Genomic DNA, 26,075 nt, shown 5'->3' with positions numbered 1-26,075 from the left:
TTTTTCCCCAGCCTGTAGTTTTGCACGCACATTTTGAAGCCTAAAAATAGTTGTCCGTAGGCACGATTCCCCTGGGAGTCTTCCCTGTCCAGAGCCCGTTGAAATGACTAGCAGCTTCACAACAGCAGTACAGTTCTCTTGTGTGCAGTGCCAGTCTGTTTTAGTGAAACTTTGACAAGAGAAATTCCGGGCGAGTTGTACTGTATACCATTTTTTACAGACTGGGATTCAATCCACTCTTGACCTGGAAGCAAAACCCATGTAATTCAGCTTGGCTTACTTCTGAGCAGGTTGCCCTGCAAAGGTGATTTGTAAAGCTTTCAGGTGGAGAACAGGTGATCGGTCATACCAGAGGAGCACAGGGCACTTCAAACGATGCCAAAATGTTTTTACTCATATCCTAAATGCTGCAACATTGCTGAATGTAGTGAGTTCAAGGCTTCATTTTTAAATGGAACGCTGACCCCAAATATATGACAAGGAAGAAAATTGTAATATTTGTTGCTTTCCCCATTCTATTCATCACATGTGTAGTCGGCCTACGGTCCTGATACTATGAAGAGCTTCTTCTTAAAGTCCAGGAGATGTTGTTTTCCACAAAATAGCAGTCATTTTATTGTCCTCGGCCTTCTCAGAATGTATATGGGGCTGCCCTCCCACAAATATGCACCTCAAGAGTTCCTACTTGCCTGATGGCCATGGAGCCAGATGTGTGTTGGAAACTCATGCATCTGTGCCCTACATGGATCCCATCGTGAGGTTTGCAGAGGCCATAGCTCAGCCCTGGCATCTCCACGTAAAAGGATCTTTGGCAGAAAGAACAAGGAAGGCCTGTGCCTGGGACTGAAGGCCTTTTTCCAGACAGAAGATAAAGGGTCACATAGACCAATGGTCTGAAAATCCTTTCATGGCAGACATAGCCATGGGAGTTGCGCTCTCTCTCTCTCTCTTGTCCTCATCAGGGTGTTCCAGTTAGGTTAAAGTAAATTGGGGGGGGGGGGAGGCAGGAGGAGAATAACTTCTGCGACCTCCATTCTCTGTACCCTACGTCAAATACAGTTTCACATGTGCCAAATTTTGTATTGTTTGAAACCATGCTTCAATCTCCTGGTTAATATCCAAAACAGACCTAAGCTATGGAAAGACAGTGCATTGCAGCTTGTATGCTTGCTACAGGCTTTTAGAGTTCTATATTATATGTTCTGTCAAGCTACTACGTTGTGCCTCTAATATCTTCACTTGTTTCATGCTTGTGAGGAACAGCAATATTTTAGATGCGGTTTTTGTACTGTATGCACTTTCCTTTTGAGCGAAATGCCCAAGTGTTCTTGTTCGGCAGTTGCCTTCCCAATTAACCTCGCCCAAAACAATAATAGGACATTTCGGCATACTGGGCTCGTTAGCTATGACCATTTCTCTGCCTCATATCACTCATATCTGGTAGTTTTAAATGGAGACATTCTGGATACAGTCAGGCATCCAATGTATTTGCCTCAAGAAATGAATAAAAGGTCATTTTCTTCCTGGAAAAAAATAAGGTCATAAGAGAGCCCAACTGCTTTGGTATGTTTTCATTGTAAGCACCGGGGATGCATGGAATTCATCACATGACCTGGTTATCATATGGAATTTGGCTTCTGAAACTCAGTGGTTGTCTTTTGCATGTAATGCTAAACTTATGGGTTATGGGTTAGCGCTACAAGTATGAGCCACAGCGAGTCTTGTGTTTGCATGCTCCATTCTCTTCCTGCAGTGCAGTCCTGAAGGAGAGTTTGGAAACTTCCATTTCTGATCCAGTCTTAGACTATATCTGCAGCTTTCCATGTTGCCCAGACCTAGATTGACCGCTTAGTCTGAACCATGCTTAGTCAAGCTATAGTTCTTGAAGCGGCCTTATTTTCACCAACTATGGTTAAGATAAAACACAGTTCAGGGTTCAGATGTAAAAACTAAAGTGTAGTTTGGGGGAGCATGGGAGCCCAAGACTCCTTATGGCTTGTCTTCATTACAGTGGTACCTCAGGTTAAGAACGTAATTCGTTCCAGAGGTCCGTACTTAACCTGAGGTACCACTTTAGCTAATGGGGCCTCCTGCTGCTGCTACCGTGCAATTTCTGTTCTCATCCTGAAGCAAAGTTCTTAACCCAAAGTACCATTTCTGGGTTAGTGGAGTCTGTAACCTGAAGCGTCTGTAACCTGAGAGTTACCACTGTATTGCCGTTCCCCACTGCATGTGAGCCATGCTGTTGTTTCATTTTCAAGTTGAAACTTAACTTGCTGAAAAGATTTTCCTTTTGTTTGCCTCTGGTACTCTGGATTTGTCAGGCATCTCTCTTGAGGGTGGATTGCCAAAAAATAATACTGTCAGTTCTGGCACGATCTCTTTAGTAATGAGTTGAAAATGGAGTTTTGTTATAAAACTCCTGTTTCTTTTGGACAAAATGAGCCGAGGAAATGAACTATAAACTGAAATAACCGTTGTCGAAAGCATGTAGTTGTCACAGAGAAGAAGCCGTAGGAAAGTGGTAGAGTGAAAATGATTAATTAGGAGAACAGTGAAACTGTTTCATTTCAATTCTGACTCTACATGTTCTGTGTTCGAATCGGGGGGCTGCCAGCCTAGAAATGTGTTTAAATGAAGGGCAAGTTATGCCTCACAATCCTCTAACTTCCTTACGGTAAAGGTCTGTTCGAGAGCAACCAAGAAGGTATTAACTTAAGTCATCTACCCGTATTTTTGCGGAATATGTCTGCGTACAGGAATGTGCTGCAAGAAACGTGAGGAAGAAATAAGTTCAACTGGTTTTAGTGCTCACCCAGTCCGATTGCTGTGGTGGAGTTTTTATACCAGAGCAGCTCGGCTGCTGGCTGGATTCAGCCCTCATAAACAGCTTGGAGGGTTGACTAAGGGAAAGATGGCTTCTTTTCAGTTTGCTCTGTGAAATACCACATTTCCAGTGCCAACACTGATGAAGGGAACACACAAACCCCATGCAGGCTGGGTGTCCTTTTCAGTCTTCTTGCCATAGTCACGTTTACTACATTTGGGGCTCTCACTTTCTCCCTCAATGTGGGGCACAAAAAGCCCCCCCTCCCTGCATGGAAGCATCCCTTCTGTTTTTGGGTGTGTGTGTGTGTGTTTTTAGTAATTGGACAGCTTTTCAATTCTAATAGGCTGTTTATGACTTTTATTTTAGAATTAAAAACCCAATGCATGTCCTCTTCTCACCGCTAGTCCAACTCTCCCAGGCAAGAAGTTTTTTTTCATGGAAACTCTCCTTTTATATGACTTTTAATACTTTCAGTTTGCAGCTCTGGAAAGGGACAAATGGAATCGCATCACTTAGAGCCCGGATCACAGAAAAGGTTCTGTGTGTGCATTTCTTTTCAGTATACTTTTTGGGATCCTTTTCTTACCCAAGGGCAAAGTGGTTTTTTTTTTGTTTTTTGTTTTTAATTTTTGCAAAGTGTATTTTCATGTGCTTTATTGGGTTTGGGTAAATCCCGTGCTGCTTCTGCGATGCCATTCTCAATTAAAAACTTTTGACTTTCGTTTATACTTGCCTCCTTTCATGTGGATCAAAGCTGTGTGAGTGTAAGATGCATTTAATCTTCAGGACCCCTTTGCAGATCTGTATGTGTAAGCCAGCTGCAGGACGTTCTAGAGGTTTCGCAGGGGCCAGGAACTTATTTGAAATGCACACATTTCAAATTCTGAGAGAGTACCGATGTGGGGGGCCCAGTCACAAAATATATGCTATAGCGAGTGGTGGCAAAACACAAAGTTAGAGAGTCGCCCCCGACAATCTGTTTACCATGGGAAGTTAGCCAAGTTCTGATCTTCCGATTGCGGCCATCACACAATATCAGTTTCACTCACACTGATGTTGCTCCTGTCTATCAGAGCGCTTCTCGGAACCAAGAGATGTTTACGAGGTGGTAACGCCAAACTCATTTCACAGAAATCGCTTCAAAGGTTTCTAGAAGGGCTAGAGCAGGCATAGGCAAACTCCGGCCCTCCAGATGTTTGGGACTACAATTCCTATCATCCCTGACCACTGGTCCTGTTAGCTAGGGGTGATGGGAATTGTAGTACCAAAACATCTGGAGGGCCAGAGTTTGCCCATGCCTGGGAAATAGACTATTTTTAAAAAAATGAAAGCTCAGAATCTTTGGCACCTGCCCAGGGCACCAGTAAGCCTTTGTGGGTGCCATGCGTTGGCAACCCTGGCCTTACATGCTGTTGATGTGTGAATCTTGTCAGTTTTATCTTCGTTGATTGTTTTGAGCTGTGCACGTTAAGGTTGGTGAGGTAGTGGAGTATCTTTCTGGGAGTTTTTTTTAAGCATCTTGGGTAAATGAAATTTGTTTAGCATGTGTGGAAAAAATGTAGTTTAGGCGTGAAGGTTGTTTTATTGTAGAGAAGCACACGTGTGTGTGTGAAAACGTGAGTCTCCTTTCAATGGCTAGATTTGTTATTCTGCTAGTAGTCAAGGTGCTATGTAACCTCCAGGAATCACAGCTGTGAATACTGGTGGCTCGTAGGTTATCTGGAGGCATTTGGTTGACCTGGTGGGAAGCGGATTTAGGTGGATCTGGCCAGATTCTTCTTATATTCTTTACCTCAAACCTGTGCCCAAGAAAAGCACCTATTAAGTTTCCCATCACATTTTGACAGGGGTGGAATCGACACACATATGAAAAATGCTTTTTTTAAAAAAAAACGTTTTGAAAAATACATTGAATTTTGCATAGCTCAGTCTCGCCACCTAGTGTCACATTTGTATATTGCACTTTACAACACATGTAAAACGTTTTATTTGCAGTTCTGTAGCTGAGCCCAGGATGCCTGTCGGGTAACGAGCTGTAGTACAATAACAGAATCAATGTAAGAAAACAGACAGCATTTTGCCAAACGGTTAAATGGCGACAGTTTCAAAACAAACTCTCATCGAAGTTAAAAGTGGCATCGTTACAAAATGTTGGTAGTGACCTCATGTTGATTTTCCTAGATGACTGTGCTTTTGAAATGTGTTAGGCAAATGCTATCCCATGCAGGTTTACTCAGAAGCGAGTACCACCAAGTTCTGCAGAGTTTACTCCCAAATACGGTAAGTGTGGGATTGCAACCTGGGTGAATCTTTTCCTGGCACCCGTATCAAGTTCACTTCCTGGTTTTCCATTTTTGTTGTTACTTTGATGCTGTCCTGTCCTGTGTTCGTACTAACTAGGTAGCTATTGTCCAGTTTGCATTTTTTTGTAGTCTGAGAAAAGCAAACAAAAGTTAAATAGGCATTGCTAGTTAAAGATGTATTGGGAGACTTGCAATAAATGAAACAGCATCTTTTCCACACTTGACCCAGTTTATCGAAGTAGGCACTGTATCTTCTGAGTCTGCAGCATGGATTACAATAAAAATTAATTAGAATATGTCATTTTTGTCTGAGACTGTTTGCTAGCTCAATTTAGGAACCGGTGCACATTTATTAAAATGAATAATCCAGGACAAGTTGAAGATTATGCAAGATTTCTTATTCATTTTTTGCCCCAGATCAAAACCCAACGTGTTGCTAAAGAGATTATACCAAGGACTTATGTTTAAATAACTAGTCAGCATGCTAAAATGATGAATGTGATTACAGATGTTGATGGAAGGAAACCTTGCAAGCAGCAGACGATTCCTTGCTTTGTTTTATTTACTTAAAATAGCACTCCTCCAACGAAGTTTTGCATAAAGGTGACTATCTTAGTGTAGCATTCTAACGGACGGCATTTGCTCCATAGTAAGAGATTTTAGGATTGCAACTTTAGTTCGCAACCAGGTTGATTTTTTTCCTGGGTCAAATGAGTGGCGCACAAGATCATTATATCCTCAGTGATTATCTGAATTGCTCTGGGCCCTAGGATTATGGGGTGGGAGAGAGAATAGAAGGAAAGAGGATTAGGAAATGGGGTTATAGAAGCAGCCATAAGATCAAAATTAACCCTGTGGCACTTACATCCCCAAGGATATTATGGAGAATTATTGGGGCTGTTTATGCTTAGTGCTTGTTTTGGAACAAATAAGGGGGCAGGATGAACTGTCCCAGCGAAAATTGTTTTGCCTTTTTAGGCCATGCATCTGGAACATTAAAAGCCTCCCTCCCCTCCGGTATGTATTTGAAATGCAAATTTCGATTTACTTTCTTTTTGAAGGCAGCTCAGTGTCTTGTGCTGTAACCGCTCAGACTGGACTACTGGAGTGATCCCTGAGGTAGCAGCAGGCATGCACTTTGTAACAATAAACAGCGACAGCACTGGTTGCCTTTTTAGCGGGTTCAACCTGTTGTTTTACTGTACATCCTGAAAGGTGACTGCAGCTGCTAAAGCTGTCAGTGCGCACGGCATCCGTTTAGCAAGCAACCTGAGCAGTGGATAGTGTGCCATTTAGGAAAAGGGCATACATGGAAAGATCTAGTCTTCCTCTCCTGTTTCTGATCGCATGTGCTGATCTATCGGGAGCACCTCTCTCTCTAGTTATTAAGAGGTATACGGATGTATCCACACAATGTTCAGAAAATACACTATTGGTGTGTTTTTGCTTTCGCTTCTTTTGCAGTTGGCGACTAGGCAACCTTTCCAAATTTGTTGTGCTTTTTTTAAATAAAAAGATTGTTTAAATTGGATTTTTGTGTGTGTTACAAAGCAAACAGATAAATGAGGAACGGTACATCTGTTGTCTCCGCTTTCAATTTATAGTCTTTTTTACAGTTTGGTGAAACATTTTTGTCATAGACATCTTGCAGTTGGGGAGGGGGATATTGTTTTGTTGCCTATTCATAGTGTCAGCATCACATGGGTTATGTCCTTTTTTGTGTATTTATTTTTATTGATGAGGTTAGGGGTTCCCGAGCTTGGTTGGTTGTGTTTAGTTGATTGTGGTGTGGCTTATTTGTGTGAGGGAGGTGGGCTAGGTTGTTGGGTCAGGTGAGCCATATTGATTTGTATGCTGTTGGAGGGGACAGACCATTGTCCTGTTGTGCTGCGGATGTAATACAGGGGAACCACACTAGGGTGAAGGCAACCTCCATAGCTTGTCCCCTGTGCTGCTTTGAGTTTGTTGGTTAACTTTTCTAGTAGGGTGGTTTCCCATACGTTTTGGTACCAGTGGTCTATGTACGCTCCATATAGGTCCTTCCAGTGTCTAGTTGTGATACTTCTAGCAGTTGAGAATGACTTATGCACACACGTGTGTTGTTGTCCTGAAAGATATTTAATAGGGCGAGTTCTGGAGTTGCTTCTATTAGCTGTTTTGTTGTTTTGGAAATTTCCTGCAGCACTGATATCCAGAAGGGTCGGACTTTCGGGCATTCCCACCACATGTAGAGGTACGTGCGTATTGTGGTGCAGCCTCTCCAGCATTTAGATGAAGTTTCTGGGTGTATCTGTGCTAGTTTCCATGGTGTTAGAGGGAGTTCTCTTATTTTGGCTGAGATGGATTTGAATGGTGGTTTAGAGTAAGGTTACCAGACGTCCCCATTTCCTAGGGACAGCCCCCAGATTTACAAACCTGTCCCTGGATTTATATTTTAAGTGTTGTAGATTTATTAGTAGGGAATGAATGTTGCGTGATTGGTTCAACGGCACAAGACACATCATATGGGGACTTCTAGTAAGGCAAAATGGCGAGCGTCACAGCAGCGAGCAGCTCCTGAAGCCATCCAGAGCCAACTGCGCTACCAGTCTGGCTCCGGGCTGCCACTGCCGAGGGGGAAACGGGGAACCGGGGAACCACTGACACACACATACCCGCAACCCAAATTGAGCTGGGAGCAAGAGCGCCCAGCCGGTTGCCCAGCGGCGCTCTGGGGCCAGTAAAAACCCTGGAGCTGATGCAGGAAGAAGAGGAGAAGGAAGAGAGAGGAAGAGGAAGGAGAAAAAAGAGGGGGACACCGAGCTTGCCACACCGCTGCTGCTGCTGAGGAAAGGTAGGAGAGCACCAGGAGGGCAAGGACACATGGCCAAACCCAGGCCTACTCCACGGTGGCTAATGCTCCAAGAGAGCAGGCCAGGGTCCAGAGGAAGGCCACGTGACAGGAGATTACAGAAGAGAAGATACTACTTTTAATAACCCTTTTTCTCTTTTGGAAAAAAGCCTGGTAACCTTAGTTTAGACCTTTGGGTATGGTTTAATTCATGTCCTGCTTCCGTTGGTTTTAATCGTGGTAAGGGGGTCTGTGGTATATTTGTAGTATTTAATATATTTACTGATTTTTTTTTACCCTGCCTCCCCCTCCCCACTGAAACATATTCTGCCCTTGAAAAAAATGAACAGACCCGCCCATGGGAGTGAAACTTGATGCTGCAATATTGGATGTTCAGCATATATATATATTTACAGTAGTTGGAATATTGATATTTATTTTTGCAATGCCTTGGATAAAAACACTTTAAACAATGCTGGGTACAGATGTTATTCTCATAGAAACTTCTTATTCCAAAACAAGTATATTTCAATTTCCCACAAAAGTTAAAACTGCATGCAGAGATATGGTTACTCACTTAGGATGCATGGGATAATATATCAGAAGGTTGGGTTTTTTTTAGTTAAAATTAAAAACAGGTACTGAACTACATCATTTTAACAATGCAATTACACAGAACTAGAAAACTGACTTTGTAGTAAAATATAAAAATCTACAATTATAAATATAAATTTGGTCCATGGAATCCACTCTAGAAATATTTACAGTAAGTATCAGCTATTCTAAATGCCTACCAAAAGTTTTAAAATGTTGAATATTACAGAGAAGAGAATTATATTTACATTCCACCATATTAAAAGTTAGATTTCTAGCAAATGTAAGGAATCCTATAAATAACAGCAAGTAAATGGGATACTGAAACATGACATTTGTTGCTGGGAACCTTAGCATCTATAGTTATGATTTAAAAAATAATAATTTAAAAGAAATTAGAAACCATTACTGTAAAAGAGACCACAGTTTCATTCTTAGAAACACAGTATAGTTCAATCAAATTAGTCCAAACATAACAAAATGCATTACAATGAGTCTTTTCAAAAAGGCACACATAGTTAATGATATAAGTTCGGTAATAGAGCCATTTGTAACAACAGTTTCTTTTGAACAAGGGAAATAAAAAAGATTATCTAATCGCTGGATGATTCTCCCAACCACCACACCATTTTTAAAAATTAAAAGCAACAGTAGTGAAATTTCCAGCTCTGGATAACCATTGCCATGTTCTGTTCATAGTCAAACTAAAGATTCCAAGCTTTCTGCTGCGTTGCCGTCTGGTAAAGCCGAACCATTACTGTCTATAGATACTGAAGGGTTTTCTTCTTGCCTTGAGCTAACAAGACTCAGAATAGTTTTGTAGAGAAACTGATACTGCTCCTAAAAGGGGGAGGGGTAAAGTAGAAGGTTAGTGTGGTTGGTCCGAACAATAAGAATCACCACCACATCCCATTTGTAAGCTCAGCTGATGAGTGGTGGTCGTATTGTAGCCAAAATAGGGTGAACATAACGAGAGCCTGCTGGATCAGGCCAGTATTCTGCTCTCACACTGGCTAGCCTGTGTGGGAAACCCCTAAGCAGGGCCTGAGTACAGTCGTAGCTTGGATCCCGAACGCCTCAAACCCGGAAGCGAGTGTTCTGGTTTGCGAACGTTCTTTGGAACCTGAACGTCCGAAGTGGCTTAAGTCGAACAGATTCCGTTTGACTTCCAAGGAACCACTTGTACATGACAACACAACTCTCCTTCCTGATTTTTACAGCAACTGACATTCAGAAACATATTGTCTGTGAGAGAGATTGGGGTGCTCGGGGAACCCTCAAATATTGCAGAAACACACACACACACACAAAACCATTATGGAAAGCCTTTTTAGATGCTGCCTCAGTTATGCAATTCCTTCTCATCTGAGAGATGACTGGCAGAAAATCCTTACGAATTTTGAACAGGCCCTTGCTAGATATTAGTCTCTGTGTGGTGCCAGATATTTTATTCCTGCTGCTTTACTAGACATGTTGTATTGTAACCTCTGTGTAACTGACTCTGGATTGCTATGGGAAGGAAGAGTGGTTTAAGGATGTTTCCCTGAATTAGAAGGGCATGGGGACCTTAAAACACCTCTCCGAGTCATTAAACGCTATACTGGAAGGCTGGCTAGCAAAGCAAAATAAGATGGTAGCTGCTGAAGTATATATCCAACCTTTATGTAATTCTTCCATGTTACCTGAGGAATTATGTAACACTCAATTACCAGAGTTTTAACCCTATTTTTTATAGAGCCATTATGTGGTGGTTAAGAGTGTTGAACTAGGACTTAGGAGACCAGGGTTCAAATCCCAGCTTAGCTATGAAGCTGCAAATCTATTTTTAAAAGACATCTGAAGGCAGCCCTGTTTAGGGAAGCTTTTAATATTTAATACTGTATTGTTTTAACACTTGATTGGGAGCCGCCCAGAGTGGCTGGGGAAACTCAGCCGGATAGGCGGGGTATAAATAATAATAAATTATTATTATTGCTGAATCAATCAAAATCTCTCAGCCTAACCTACCTCAGAGTTTTCGTGAGGATAAAATATGGAAAAAAGAACCGTGTACCCCACACCCATGAGCTCTTTGGAGGAGAGGTGCGATATATATGTAAGTAAAAATAAAAAGCATATAATGTGATTCTTTCCTTGATGGGAATTTCGTAACACATAAGAAAATTGTGCCAGATATTTATTTATTTACTTACAATGTCTGTGAAGACTCCAGGCCTCATCAGATTTATCATCTTAGCTACATGATAAACATCCACACAGTTTTCATTTTCTAGCTGATGCATTAGCGTCGTTAATGCACAGAAGGTACCCGCTGTCACTCCTCCATGCCTTTGAAAGGGAAAAAAAAACCACATGCAGAAATAGTCATTTTCTACACTTAAAGTAAGCAAGAAAAGGGGAGACTTGATTTATTTGCTAAACAATGGTGCAAATCTGACCACTAAAACATGTTAATTTATATTGCTTAATTCTTAAAACCAGTGTTTGCATCTATTTGTCGTAATGTATACATTTTGCACACCTTCCTTTTTTACCTAGAGAGGGAATGTCTTTAAATATTCCCCATATAAGGTCTTATGACCAGCAGTGATGAAATGTGTCTACTGGAGCCGAGAAGTCTTCTGGATCTGAACCAGGAAGGCATGGTTAACATCATGCTGAGTATATAGTTTTATAAAGAATATAACATTTGTGTGTTTCTGTCGCCCAAAAATACAGGTTTGGTAAATCTGCAGTCGCTGTGTGAAACACACACAAGAGATACAGTGGTACCTCAGGTTACAAACTCCGCTAACCCGGTAGTACCACCTCAGGTTAAGAAATTTCCCTCAGGATGAGAACAGAAATCGCGCAGCAGCAGGAGACCCCATTAGCTAAAGTGGTACCTCAGGTTAAGAATGGACCTCCGGAACGAATTAAGTTCGTAACCAGAGGTACCACTGTAATAAGATTTCAGCAACTGCAGCAGGTCAATACTTACTCATCATGCACAATCATGGGTCCATCTCTGTTGGAAGTTTCTTCTTTGATGACATTTATGAGTTCAAATGTTTTACTAATAGGACTGTCTGGATTTGGCCATTTCGGGCACTGAAAATGCCTCACTTCAAGCACATAATCATCCTAAATAGGAAAAAAAAGACACAGAATTCATACCTTCAACTGATTCTTGTCCTGTATTGGCATGTATTGAGCCAGCTGTCACATATTCATCTTTCAGCTCTCATGATCTCACGCTTTCAAAGGTGTCAATCTGTGTGTCTGCTCATGGGTTCCCCTCTCCCTCACCTGTGGGCCAGTGGCCCATAAAAAATAGGTTGGGGGGGGGGGGAATTGCCATGAGCAGAATGGATTCTTTTTATTTCTTGGTTTGTTTGGACCGATAATCCTAATCAAGGAATATGTATCTTCATAATGCCATAATCCTGAACAGCAAAGTTGCTAGCAATATAATCCTTAGGAGGGTTCAAGACTAACTGAGATGGATAGTCTTACTGTGCCTTTTGCAATTGCAATAATACAGAGATAAAAGCCAATCTGACAAGTTAGAAATATGAAACTTTTTCATCATAGGATTATTTTATTAGCAGAAACCCCTATAGCATGTTTTACATACAAGCACCTTACTGCACAATATTTGAAACATAAAAAGGTGTTTGGGTGTGTGTGCTTTTGGTTTGTTTACTTTGGGGGGGGGGAAATAACTGCAATTTATTCTGGGGTATGTTTTTTAGTTAGCAATTCAGATCACAGTTTTGTTGTTTAGTCTCCAGGTGTAAGGCATGGTATCAAGGGTACCTGTGTAGCTTCTAAAATGAAATCCTGGATTATAAGCTTCTCTTCATTTGACAAGCATTTGTGTTCTTCGGAAATCAGGCTGACTTTAAAGCTCTCACAATTTATAGGGTCTTCTTTGTTTGGCCAGTATACAAATTCATCTTCAGCCTGCTAAAAGAAAAAGAAACACTTCTAAACAGTGCTATTTTTCTAGAAAAGAGATGCTAGAACTCACCATGAACACCTCCTTGTTGGTCGGCAATGGAGCCCACCTGGGAGGTGCTAGAACTTAGTTCTTGCTGGGGGGGGGGGGAAACATGCTTCTAAACAAACTCCAAATTAGTTATAAACTAAAGCTATATCCAAAACAGCCAAAAAAATACATAGGGCTAATGATGTGTAGGCCTTACTTAAACTTAACTGAAATTATTAAACATGCAAGTAATGTTATGCCAAAACCATGGTCTTCCCGTTTCTTCACAAACCTCCCCACTCATTTTTATTTTAAATCAAGTCATCCTTACATGCAAATGAATGACTTTCCAATCTATAGTTATTCATATGGATGCCCAGAGCACAAACAGTTTAGGTCTAAAGTCTTCAGAATTCCTACACTTTAATACTGGTTCCTTATTAGAATTATCACTGCTTTGAGAATATTCTCACAGCACAAAAATTTAATCACTAATCACCAACTACCTCTTTATTTTATTTTCATATTCTTAATGTCAAAATAATTACTTGATGAATGGTAACTATAAGCAAAGATGAAATCTCATGTTCTATGTTTCTTACTGAAGTATTTGATTCTTTAATATAGTCTTACCATGTTCTGACTATCTGGAAGCATGACAATTATCTGAGCATTGTGGTCCCATATCATTCTCCAGAAATCTTTGATAGTATGTAGTAGAGGATGCTGGGTAATAATGTATTCATTACTTTGATAATAACCCTGCAAAACAAACACATTCAGCGAGGTTACCCTGTTCCTATCAAGAAATATTATTATTATTATTATTATTATTATTATTATTATTATTATTATTATTATTATTATCTCAGTCTACTTCTCACAAATACAAGATGAGGTTTAAACCCATGCTAGGTTTTTCCACATCAGTTCTACACATAGAAAGTTCTGAGTTCTTCTCTTCATGTCATCATCCTAGGACATAGCTAGAATTTCAGCTTAGTTACAATACAATACAAATCCTTTATTCGACCGGTAGTCAGAAAGAAGAAAAACATTTCTCAATACAAAATTATAGAACTAAAAACATCAGAGGGATACACAATTAAAAATTAAAAATAGGACAGCACTAGTAAACCTCATACAGATAACCCACATCGAGACATTCGATTTTGCGCTTCCGACACTTGAGTGCCAGGAAGAGGAATTTAGCCACAGATAAGGCTATTTTCCCAGTGGGCTTATTCAGCAGATATGCTGCCTGCCTTTCTCTTAAACGAGAGCTAAACTGAGATAAATATGGGGCTATGAGATACTGCCTTAAATCGTTATAAAAGGGACAACTCAGTAGAATGTGTTCTGTGGATTCTACCTCTCCTAAAGCACAATGGCACGTTCTCTGATCATATGGAACTCCTCTAAATCTTCCCCTCAAAACCGCCGAATCAAGAACGTTCAGTCTGGCCGCAGTGAGAAGTCTGCGGTATTCCACATAGTGGATATCCGCCAGGTAACAGGCTGGTGCAGCCCGATACACCTGCTCCCCCAGAAACATCCCAGGTTTCACGCGGGCTATGTCCTCGTGTCTGGCGATATCCCCCAATCTCTGAGCAATCACCGCTTTAGCGTGTTTATAAGTCATGGACTCTATATAGAGGGAGGACAGTCCGCACTTCTGCACTTCCTCCACCACCTCCCCTTCCCATGGTGATTTAAAATTATCCTTCAGTATCAGGGGGGCCAAACCCACCGGTCTAAAGCACAACTTGAGCCATAGCCATAATTTTGCCTTCAGGGCCACATACCTAAAGGCTTGGCAGCCGGTCTCTAGTCTCATGACCGCACCCGCAACGGAAGGGGGGATCCTGAGAATGGCCCTAAGGAATTGTGACTGGATAGATTCCAATCTTTCAAAGTCTCTACGTGAGCCCAAAGCAATGCCCACCAGTAATAGTGGAAGGACTTTCATTTGGAAGAGTCTCAGGGCAACTTCCACTGTTTGTGCCTGTTTCTTGGCATACAGGGATCTAATCAGCAAGGCTGCTTTAGATGCATTTGTGGCTATATATTCTCTGTGTGCCAAGAAAGACCCGTTTGATCGTACTACCTGGCCCAGGTATTTGAAGCAGCTAACCTGCTCTAGGGGAATACCATTAATCGACCACGAATGGAGTTTCGGTCGAGCTGCAAAGACCATTATTTTGGTCTTGGCATAATTAAGTTGGAGCTCATGTTGGATCTCGTATTCATGAAGTGCTCGAAGCATCCTCCTCAGCCCAATGGGGGAAATAGCTAAAAGGGCAGCATCGTCCGCATACAGGAGGACATTCAAAGCTCGGCCTGCTAATTTTGGAGGATGGAAAGCAGCATTGGCCATATGAGCCACTAGCGAGTTAATATAAAAATTGAACAGGGCAGGGGCAAGCAAACAGCCCTGTCTTACCCCCCTAGTGGTGGCAACCGGATTGGAAACTAACCCCTTATTATCTAACCTAATTCTCAAGAAGGTATTTGTATGCAGGTTGATAATCAGGAGAAGAAGACGGCGGTTGATAGATGTCGCTGCCAGTTTTGTCCATAGCTGGTTCCTGGGAATTTGGTCAAAGGCTTGCTTAAAGTCAATAAAGGCGACATGGAGAGCTTTTGGGCCTTTGCCAGCATACTTGTCTGCCAAATGGTTCAGGATTAGAATTTGGTCTGTTGTCGATCTTCCAGGGCGAAAACCCGCCTGTTCCTCTGCGATGATATTGTTGTTCTCCATCCAGGTCGTTAGTTTGTTGAGCAAGTATCTTGAGTAAATCTTCCCAATAACGTTCAGCAGGCTGATTGGCCTAAAGTTGGCCGGATCAGTGCGCGGACCTTTCTTGTGTATTAATACAATTAGCGCAGAATTCCAACTTGGGGGAAAATTTGCTGTTTTGTTAATATAAGTATAGAGTACTGCTAAGAGTGGGCACCACCAGTCCTTGTTGGCTTTGATGGCATCAATGGATATAAGGTCATCTCCAGGTGCCTTGCCCGCCTTAAATTGGTCTATAAGTGTTTCCACTTCAGAGCAGGTAACTGGGTCCCACTCAGGCAAGGGGCCCAATTCTATCCTTCCTCCGCCAACAGCGTGGGCTGCATATAGGTCGGAAAAGAAACTTTCCCAGGTGTCGGCTGAAATTTGGGGTTCTATTCTTGTCAATGGTCTACCCAAATATTGGGAAATTAGGTGCCAAAAGGAGGAGGGATTTCTATTCTCCGCAGCTTTTAAAAGGTTATTCCAATTATTTCTTTCTGCCGCAAGCTTCTTTTCCTTTAATAATGCTTTATATCTTCTCTTGAGGTTCATAAGATGACTACTGGGCAGGGGATCATTTGATGCCCTATATGCCAAAAATTCATTATATAGACAGTTCTTGAAGTACCTGCATTCCTCATCAAACCATTTTTTATGAGAAAAACGGTTACTATTCGTTACCGGGGCCCGTGCCATGGTTGGTTTTAGCAGTTCTACTAAGTTCTCATATATTGGCAGTGGCTCTTCTGCCTGGATAAGGGAGTCCCTTGTCACTTGAAGTTGGTCAGACCAAAGGAGTTCATTTATCCGTCGAGCCATTTTATCGGTCCATTTTAAGGCAGTAGGCCTCATCTGCAACTGATCGTTTGTTAAGTGCACACGGGAATACGTGACCAGTTCTCCAGCCAGGTTCAGGGAGAGTTCTAAGGGGAAATGATCACTTTCCAGTCTCGATACCACCCTAAAGTTGGAAATTTTAGGGATCAAATCTAATGATGTCCAAATAAAATCAATGGTAGAGGCACGGGAACCTGACCAGAAAGTAAATTCAGCTGGGTAATCAGAGCTGAGAGCTCCATTTAGCAGGTAAAAATTAAGAGCCAACAAGGTTTGCCTGCATTTAAAGCCTGCATATGTGGCAACACTGTCTTTAAAATTCCTGGGTAAAAGATCTGTAGTTATAATGGGTAATGATGGGTACTTCTCATATTTAGTGAATAAGGATTTATCATTATAGGACAATCGGCCATTAAAATCTCCTGCGACCAGGAAGGTGGCTTCAGGATATTTCTCAAGGAGAGTTTCGAGTGTCAGTTGAATTTCCTTCCATCTCTGGTCGACCAGGTTTTTCTTGTAAACTGGGTACAGGTAAACATTGATCACCACAAACACTTCCTCTGCTATTTGTAGCTTTACTCCTAGCATGAATGGCGACTTAATATTGATTTGTTCTGCCTGGAGATTTATGGCCAAAGAGGCAAAAATAGCCAACCCACCCTGCGGTCTACCAGGTGATAAAGGATCCTGCTTCGCACTCAGGTAGAAGCCCTTGTACCCTGATAAGAAGAAATCCTCACAAGCCCAGCTTAGTTACAAACTTGTTTTTATTATATCTGTTTGTTTAGCTTCCTAGGAGCCCTTTCAGCTTACATTACACGTGACATATAAATAAACAATTACTCCTCTGCAAATAGAAGGCACTCATTTTATTATGCTAGCTGGCCGTAGCCTTCATTTCACTAGTTTAGTTTGTTTTTCCTACACTAACAAATATTCTGAGGTTTCATTCTTTAGCAGATGGAAAAATAATACATTTTAATATTAATCTTACTTAGCTGCACTACAGGCAAGTGGAACCACAACAGAGGCCTTGTTTCTGGATTGAATGTTCCTCCTTACTTTCATAAATTTCTACACTTAGAAAACCATATGAAAAATTGAGGTGTTATAGATTAACAATGTCCCTGATATGCTCAATCTCGTTTCTTTTCGGATGGTTGGCTAGCATAGCAACGCTAAAGAATTACGTCGGAACTAGAAATTAGTGCAATTAGCAGACACGGGTAGGCATAGTTATCAAAAACATTTGGGAGCATTTTTATGTTATCTTCTACTTGTGTGCATGCACATGTCCACACTCCACACAAAAGCCACGTGCAGAGTGCAATCACCCAAGCGTTCTCCAGGAAACTGGCAAAAATATGCAGATGATTTCAAATTACAGTATAATTTAGGAAGAAAAACTCTCACCATAATATAGGAAGCATTGATGTAGTCTGTGCCTTCACCAGACAATGATGAAATACCAACTCTAGATCTTTCCACTGTAAAACAAATGTGAGAGCCATTTTTCTTTCACTAGCATACATGCAAATTTCTGCTATTTGTACAGATCCTGTATTTCTTCAAATCAAGAGATCTGGGAGAACCACTGACTTAATGCCATTACCCATTACCCAGCTGCTCTGCCATTGTGTAGGAAGGGGAAATGCCAGAGGTCTTTTCCTCCTTTCTGTCTGCGCAATGATGAAAAGCAAAGATCCCATGTAAATTATCCTGCTCTTGTTGTAGGCTTTCAATCTTACAGCAGTGGCCCAGGATGAAGTGATGAAAAAAACAGCTCCTGCACCACGCCAGAAATTTATGGACCTTAGTCTTAGCGGGACTGTTCTTTCTGGTCCATCAGGATTATGTAAAGTCCCATGCAACGCCATTCATGTGGAACTATTCCCCAATGCAATTGTGACTATTGGAATCACACTGTCACAAACTATGAACAAAGAGGCTTTATGATGGCTTACATTACATTGTCTGAGCTGTATAGGAAGCAAATTCTCAAAAACAACTTGCCACATGGTGCTACACCCACACCATGTCTTTTTCATCAGCCACCAACACATCAGGCTGCATGCTGAATCAGGTCTAAGCGAACTTATAAAATGTGGAACTACGGTACACCATAATTAATCTGGGTCACCAAACAGCATGTCAGTCTTTCAGCTACAGATAACAAAAGGTAGAAGCTGCAACAAAGCAATATTTATTCCCTCTGAAGTTCCTAATGTGATTTATGGGTGGTCACTGTGACATATAGGATATTAGGCTTAAGTGGCTTATTGGTTCAATTTTGTAGTCAAACTCAAGGTATTCTCAACAAACCTACCAGGAATTATGGACGAGGTCCTGTTCTTTTCTCTGTTACACTGTTTCAGTGCAGTAGAATAATCACACTGCTGTATATTAGATTGGCTCAGAAGCTGAAGATGAAATGAAGAAAAAGAATTGAGTTTTGAGTTGTGTGAATCGCAAGAAATATACATGCAAGTGTGGTTCAGGCCAGGACTACATACGTTTATTAGGCTACACTGACCAATGACCCCAGCTCTCCTACCAGTTTATAGGATTACTTATACTGCCAATTCAGCCACTACATAATTATATTTATTAATGGAACTTTTAGAATCACGTCTTTGTTTTCAACATGATGCAATGATTATACAATAATTAAAATTAGTTATAAAACCCTCCAAAAACAGATCAGCACATCCTAATAGATTTCAGTCATCAAATGCCTTGGAATCCCATTAAAATGGGACGTGGCATGGCTCCAGGGAAATAGAATTCCATAGGGATGGATCCTTCACCGAAAGGTCCATTCTCACATCACTAACAAGCATACAACAGCCACTAGTGAGAGAGAAGGGTCTTCCCCACCAATCTTAAAACCTCAGTCGGATGATATAAGAAGTGCTTTGATAAATACTTGCATCCCCAGCCATGCAGAACTCTGAATAATAGGTGTTCTATGGCATGCTGCAGATGCTGAATTCTACACTAGCGGCAGTTTCTGGCCAGTCTTTCAGGGAAACACAGCACAAAGAGCATTAAAAAGTAAATGTAAAGGTACCCCTGACCGTTAGGTCCTGTCATGGACGACTCTGGGCACCCCGTCGCGGGGATTTGAACTGCTGACCTTCTGATCGGCAAGCCCTAGCTGGACTCAACTGCCTGGGGCTCAAGTGGCAGTGCTGAATCTAGAACAAGACTATGAACCTGCTCCTTCAAAGGTGAGTTTTAGCTTCAGGCTGCTGGCCATCATCGAACGCACTAAAAGAAGCCCTACGATTCAAATGCTATATAGACATTTTTGTGCAGCATCGGTTGTCCTGAATCCTTGAAATCAAAGGGATCTCACCTTGAATTGTTTCTCTAATCTTGTATTTCCCATTGGTCCAGGTATTAAGAGTGAATTAACATAAGCATGAATGTGGCTTTCAGGTACTTCTGTTTCTTTGCTAAGTATGGCCTCCACAAGTGCGTCATGAATAAAGACATACTGTTCCTATTTTTTAAAAAAAAGGAAAGAAAGACATTATTTCAGTTTTATTATTTAGTTATTATTGCCACCCAAAAGCCAGCTACCTTCGCCTGCATATGGTACAGGTTAACCACCAAAACCAGAATAGATGCTAAGGATGTACGGGTATTATCCAAAAGTCAGAAACCTGTCATCCCCACGATACAAATATCATCATTTTATTTGTATGCCGCCTTTCCACAGTTAAAACAACGCTCAAGGTGGCTTACAACATGACAAGATTTACATAATTACAACCATAGCAAAGTAATCATGAAAATAAATAAAACATTAAAAACTACATAGCCAAACTGAACAATTTCCACATAAAAATAAATACAAAGAATTAGTATCAACAACAGCAAAAACTCCCCACAAAACTTTCCCCCAAAATACCCCAGTCCTTGCTGGGCAGCAGCAGTCTTTAAGAAGCCTGTCAGGCCCCGCCCTGGCCCAGCTGGAGAGCAGGCAAGGAGCAGGACCCTCAGGCTCTCAGCAGGTATACAAATTTCTATACTATTTGTAAAGGTAAAAGGACCCCTGACCATTAGGTCCAGTCGTGTCCGACTCTGGGGTTGCGGCACTCATCTCGCGTTACGGGCCGAGGGAGCCGGCGTACAGTTTCCGGGTCATGTGGCCAGCATGACAAAGCCGCTTCTGGTGAACCAGAGCAGTGCATGGAAACGCCATTTCCCTTCCCGCCGGAGCGGTACCTATTTATCTACTTGCACTTTGACGTGCTTTCGAACTGCTAGGTGGGCAAGAGCTGGGACTGAGCAACGGGAGCTCACCCCATCGCAGGGATTCGAACTATTTGTACACAAGTATTAATAATTATGCAATCCTCTCCGTTCTATGATTCTGTGTTGAGATTCCTGCATTGCAGGTGGTTGGACTAGATGAGTCTTGGGAGTCTGTTCCAACCCTACAATTCTTTGATTCTGTTTGAAAAGCATCGACTCTGAAGGTGCTGCAGTTTGAACCACTCCCAAGGTGGATCCGCATGCCAACATCTCCTATTCCTACTCTACCAAATTACTATAAAATTCATAAGAAGTTTACCGGAAAAGAAATAATGTATGGAAACAATACATTGGCAATTAGGAAGCACTTTTCCTCGAGTTAGGGAACAGTAAACAACTTTTTTTTATTGGTCTTTTGGAAGCTGCGGTTTAAATTAGTACCAGAGAGTTCTAGTAAGTTTGTTTCTCGATCTGTTTTAAAATCTTGTAAGAGGTTTTGTGACACTAAGAACACACTTTCTCTTACCTCCGTCTGCACCAAATAGTTCCTTTGCGTCCGTATGTGCTTCAGGAATCCAAATATGTTGACAGTCCCTTCGTGCTGAATCTGCTGAAGCATACTATCTAATACTATGTATGTTCCCGTCCTTCCAACACCAGCGCTGTTAAACATTGGAAACAAAATTAATAAATCTGAATCTAAGAAACAGCAAAAGTGCAGCAGCCCAGAGCCATCCGTTCATGGAAACACAGCCAGACATGGATTAAATAAGTTGGGTATTATGTATAGGTAAAAAAGGTAAAGGATCCCTGGATGTTTAAGTCCAGTCAAAGTTGACTATGGAGTTGTGGTGCTCATCTCACTTTCAGGCCGAGGGAGCCGGCGTTTGTCCACAGACAGCTTTCCGGGTCATGTGGCCAACATAACTAAACTGCTTCTGGTGCAAAAGAACACAGTGACGGAAACCAGAGTGCACGGAAACACCGTTTACCTTCCCACTGCAGTGGTTCATATTTATCTACTTGCACTGGCATGCTTTCGAACTCATACTAGGAAACAATTCTAAACATTATGGTTCAAAGACTGCTTTGTTAAATGTTCTTAATTGAATGAGGAAGCCACCTTCATGGAAGATCTACATGTATACATGTGTTCGTAGGAAGCTCTTGATTTGAGACATTATGGTAGGTCCAGAAAACATTCATTTGGATTTTATTCTTGCAAATAATGTGAGCAGTAATTGCTCTGATAAAAACAACAGACCTGCAATGAACCACAACTGGTCCTACAGCGTGACGTTTAGCGTACGATGCCTTTCGGACAAAGGTGAGCACAGGCAAAGTGTATTCAGGAACACCCATATCAGGCCACTGAGTATAGTGATACTGAGAAACTACACGACCACAGGGCCTTCCTTTTTGGGAACCCTAAAACGACAATAATTAGCAAGCAATGCATATTTAAAAAGAAAGAAATACAAACATTACTTTTTAATTGGCCAAACTATGAATTTTCAGATTCTATGTTGGGGAAGAGACAGAAAACCACTGCCTCTGATATGAATATATAAAATGATCTATGTAGAGAGGACCAGGACACGGATGAGAGAGAGGAAATTTTATTTCTATACCACCCTTCTGCCATCATAAAAAATACAGCGAACAGCCAAAACTTCTAAAAATTAAGAAACTAGATCATGATATAACAAAGCAGCATAATAAGAGAACTGTAGTAAAAATGACAACAAGGAATTTATTCATATGCTGCCCATCCAACTGGGTTGCCCCAGTCAATCTGGATGGCTTCCAACAAATTAAAACACAGTAAGTCATCAAACATTAAAAACTTCCCTTCTTCTAAATGTCTTCTAAAAGTCAGAGATTGGTTTATTTCATTGACATTTGATGGGCTTTCCACAGGGCGGGCACAACTACCAAGAAGGCCCTCTGCCTGGTTCCCTGTAACCTCACTTATTGCAGTGAGGGAATCGCCAAAAGCCAAATGTGCAGGCAAAGAAATTGGCTGAATATTAACATTGTGGGACCCCTAAGTTGAGCAACTGAGGTGCTGCTACTGAAAAAGTCCTGTCTTGGGCAATGCCCAAGAGAGCTCCGTAGTAATTTGCTAATCAGGTGCAGCCCTAGAAAATAATTTCCTGTGAACATCAGTATAATATAATGAATTTCTCTGCCTAGTTTAAACCCAGAGGCCAATGAGAATTTTACTGGTAAGTTGACACCCTTGCAACAAGAAAAACATTGTTGTCTCACAATGGTATACAAAACTTTTTTGATTTCTTCCTGTATCAAAGTTACTATTTAGTACTGCCACCTACCTTTTTCACCTTGGTATTTCTAATAGTAAAATTCCTCACAGTGTAATAGGCAAGTACATGAATGCTCTTTTGAGTGACTAGAAAGTTTCCATATTCTTCACTACCATCAGCAGGCCAGTATTGGTCACATTTTCTCTGTCAGCCAAAGGAATATATAGTGTTAAAACAATGTTTCATTATTTCATACATTAAGTGGGGTGTAATAAATAAAAAAGACTGCAATCCTAAATCCATGTACCTGGAAGTAAGCCCCACTGAATTCAGCTGGACTTGCTCCTGAGAAGACATGGTTAGGAATACATTGGAAGTATTTTTTAATAATATAGCAAGGAAAGGGAAAAACCACATTTTTTTGTCCCCACCAGCTAATCCCAGGTCCCCAAGCTGTTCAGACTTGTTATTTGCATCCCTTAGTACCATTATTCATAGTATTGAGTTGAATCTTGCAGTACAATACTGTGAATATTTTCTCAGAAATAAGTCCCAATTTGTTCAATGAGAATAATTCTCATGAAAGTGTATAGGTTTACAACCTCAGTGCATTAACTAGAATGTGCTATATAAAAGGAAAACAACATTTATAAAGAATGTTTATACCCTTCCTTTCTCCACCAGGTTAGTTATCATTACAATGACTTCCACATTATGTTCCCAGATCATTCTCCAGAAATCTTCTGCTGTTGATTTTAAAGGCCCCTGAGCTGCAATATATGCTTTTGGTCTGTTGTAGCCCTGTGTAAAAGAAAAGAAAAGCGTCCATTAATATATAGCAGAATAAAAGGGGAAGAACTATCAGTTGATTGCAAGGAACACATGAAACTAGTCCATAGAGACCTAGTGATATGTCTCCTTGCAGCAGCCCACATAAAGGTAGCTTGTCACTGGAAGAGATTGAGAGTTGTTCAACAGTGGAACAGACTCCTACAAGAGATTGGGGGGGGCTCCTTCCTTGGAGGTTTTTAAGCAGAGGTTGGGGGGCTATCTGTCCTGTATGATCTAGTTTGAGATTCCTACATTGCAGGGAGTTGAACTGGATGACACTCAGGGTCCTTCAAACTCTATAATTTTTTGATTCTATGGTCCTAACATTCATTTCAGGGCTGATGCTAGTGAAACAATGTTCAGGATGTTACAGACTGAATTGCAAGGGACTCTTAATGGAATCCAGGGTTCCAGATGCACTGTGTAAAGGTGAACAGGTTCAACCATATGACCTTTCACCAGAATCCAGAAACAAACACACCCCTATGGAAGGGGGGGGGCCCTGTGGCCAACCAGATGTTGGTGATTGGATAGCTCCATTGTTAGAGCATGAGACTCTAATTAACACAGGGTCATAGGTTCGAGCCCCATGTTGGGTGAATGGTTCCTGCATTCTAGGGGGTTGGATTGTGGCCCCTTCCAACTTTACAATTCTATGATTCTATGGTTGGATTCCAACACACATCAGCCCTAGGTTGCATGGCCAGTTTCTAGAGCCAGTCTTGATCTATTCTACCTAGCCTATAACTTAACAGAACTCCATCATTCTACCTCCTCCAATCCCCCATTGCCACAATCTGGCATTTCTCTCTTTCGGTTCCAGTGGCGGAAAACAAAATGTCCTTCTCATCTGCTGCTGCTACACCCAAAGTCCAGTTCTAGTGGCTTGAAAGAACAACCCTAATACAAGCTCATAGTAAAGGAGGACAGTGAAATAGAAAGATGAACTTACATCTACATAGTTGGCATTAATGTAGTCAGTAACTTTTCCATCCTTGTCTGCAAGTTGTGCAAGCTTAACTCTGCTATGATCATCTAAATTGAGGAAGAACATTGGAATAAACAGCTTTCAGAATAGTGGTTTTCATTCTTTGAAAGTAAACATCCAAAGTTAAACGTCAACATTGATAGCTGAAGCTACTTCAGTCCCCACATGCTGCCTTCCCACTTACATCCCTCCAGTATAGGAGTGGCACTGCATGTCAGCTTCCTCCTCATTCTCGGTGTTGTAGAACTCAACAGATATTGGGGGGGATTAGAATGAGTTGGTTCTGCCTGTCATTGGCTCTGGTGCGACCCTGCCTTCCACCCTACCAGTTCCAACGGGCACCAGCCACTACTGGGAGGCACATCTGCAATACAGTTGTAACTTGGAAGTCGAACGGAATCCGCTCCGGAAGTCTGTTTGACTTCCAAAGCGTAGCTTCTGATTGGCTGCAGGAGCTTCCTGCAGCCAATCACAAGCCATGGAAGCCCCATTGGACATTCAGCTTCCAAAAGAATGTTCGGAAACCAGAACACTCACTTCCAGTTTTTGATCGTTAGGGAGCCGAAACGTATGAGTTCTGGGGCGTTCAAGAACCAAGGTACAACTGTATTTGGACAGAAATGAAATTCTGAAAGCCTATCTGGTTGTGACATGTAACTATTTGCCCACGTGTTGGCTGCATTGGGAAAACTGTTTTTCAATATGGTTTTATTCCATTTACTTTGGTTCCATTTTTTCACCCTTACAGGCAATATCTGTTATGCGAGGCGCCTGTGCATGTCCAACCAACCCACTCATCCCAGAGCAACGCATGTTTTGAGCGCAAATACTCTGAATGTTTGGCCTTTTGGAAGAGTGGAGCAAATGAATGCATGCGTGAGAGTTGCACACAGGCCTCCCATAACAGGCAGGGGTGGACTTGGGTAAACTTTCGTAATATGGCGCCCGATGTAAGGCCAAAATTTGGTGCACCCAAAAAATGGTTCTTCTCAATTATGGATCTTCTCAATTTTGTGTTCCCTCGGCTCAGCACCCTATGTGGGGGAACTGCCCACCCCAGCATTGCCCTAAATCCAGCATTGCAATAGGCACTGGCTGGTTTACCAACGTCCAATCCTGGGATATAGTTCCAAACAGCAAATTTGTATCTGCATGTAAACCCTTGATTTTATTTCCTGACTTCTGGCTCTTAAAGAAGATAAGTCATCATTATGCCAAACTGAAGAGGGATTAACTTGGAAAATCAAGGCGCTGTCTCTTCCCCTATCCTTTCCTTAAAAAAACAAAAAAGCATTAAAAGGCAGATGTTGCTTTGATATTTCACATTGGCCTTGTTAGGTGAAACTTAGCAATATTTTTTTTTAAGCACCAAAATATTATAGCTCATCACTCTCTGCAGCTTAAAACAATTATATTTATGTAGTTATACCTATGCCTTATAACTCACTTGTTTCATTCTAGTGATTTATTACAGATATTGAGGCTTTATGGAGGAGTGCCCATGGATCTCTATCAGAAAAGGATTCCCTATACATTTCACTATAGGGGTCTGTTCTGAACATTCAAAGGGATACATGCTT

At 41.4% G+C, this 26,075-nt stretch overlaps 1 protein-coding gene across 5 annotated transcripts in view; it reads right to left on the bottom strand.

The window, feature by feature from the left end:
• Window positions 1–8,379: 8,379 nt before the first annotated feature.
• Window positions 8,380–26,075, bottom strand: part of PTPRZ1 (protein tyrosine phosphatase receptor type Z1) — a 109,823-nt gene continuing 92,127 nt past the window's right edge. For 3 of the 5 annotated variants that reach the window (XM_033162744.1, XM_033162741.1, XM_033162743.1), the window contains exons 18-30: window positions 24,460–24,542; window positions 23,343–23,477; window positions 22,746–22,880; window positions 21,674–21,837; window positions 20,936–21,071; window positions 19,505–19,651; window positions 18,473–18,566; window positions 17,560–17,633; window positions 13,161–13,289; window positions 12,356–12,505; window positions 11,538–11,680; window positions 10,750–10,885; window positions 8,380–9,397 (exon numbers count right to left, since the gene is read on the bottom strand). In XM_033162744.1, the coding sequence (XP_033018635.1) occupies window positions 9,257–9,397; window positions 10,750–10,885; window positions 11,538–11,680; window positions 12,356–12,505; window positions 13,161–13,289; window positions 17,560–17,633; window positions 18,473–18,566; window positions 19,505–19,651; window positions 20,936–21,071; window positions 21,674–21,837; window positions 22,746–22,880; window positions 23,343–23,477; window positions 24,460–24,542 (1,667 nt within the window). In that variant the 3' untranslated portion in view covers window positions 8,380–9,256. The remainder of the gene's footprint in view (window positions 9,398–10,749; window positions 10,886–11,537; window positions 11,681–12,355; window positions 12,506–13,160; window positions 13,290–17,559; window positions 17,634–18,472; window positions 18,567–19,504; window positions 19,652–20,935; window positions 21,072–21,673; window positions 21,838–22,745; window positions 22,881–23,342; window positions 23,478–24,459; window positions 24,543–26,075) is intronic. The other 2 variants (XM_033162742.1, XM_033162745.1) reach the window with 1 other exon arrangement.

Source organism: Lacerta agilis, chromosome 10, assembly GCF_009819535.1.
Source record: "Lacerta agilis isolate rLacAgi1 chromosome 10, rLacAgi1.pri, whole genome shotgun sequence".
Classification (NCBI taxonomy): Eukaryota; Metazoa; Chordata; class Lepidosauria; order Squamata; family Lacertidae; genus Lacerta; species Lacerta agilis.
This window is presented reverse-complemented; position numbering and strand designations above follow the sequence as displayed.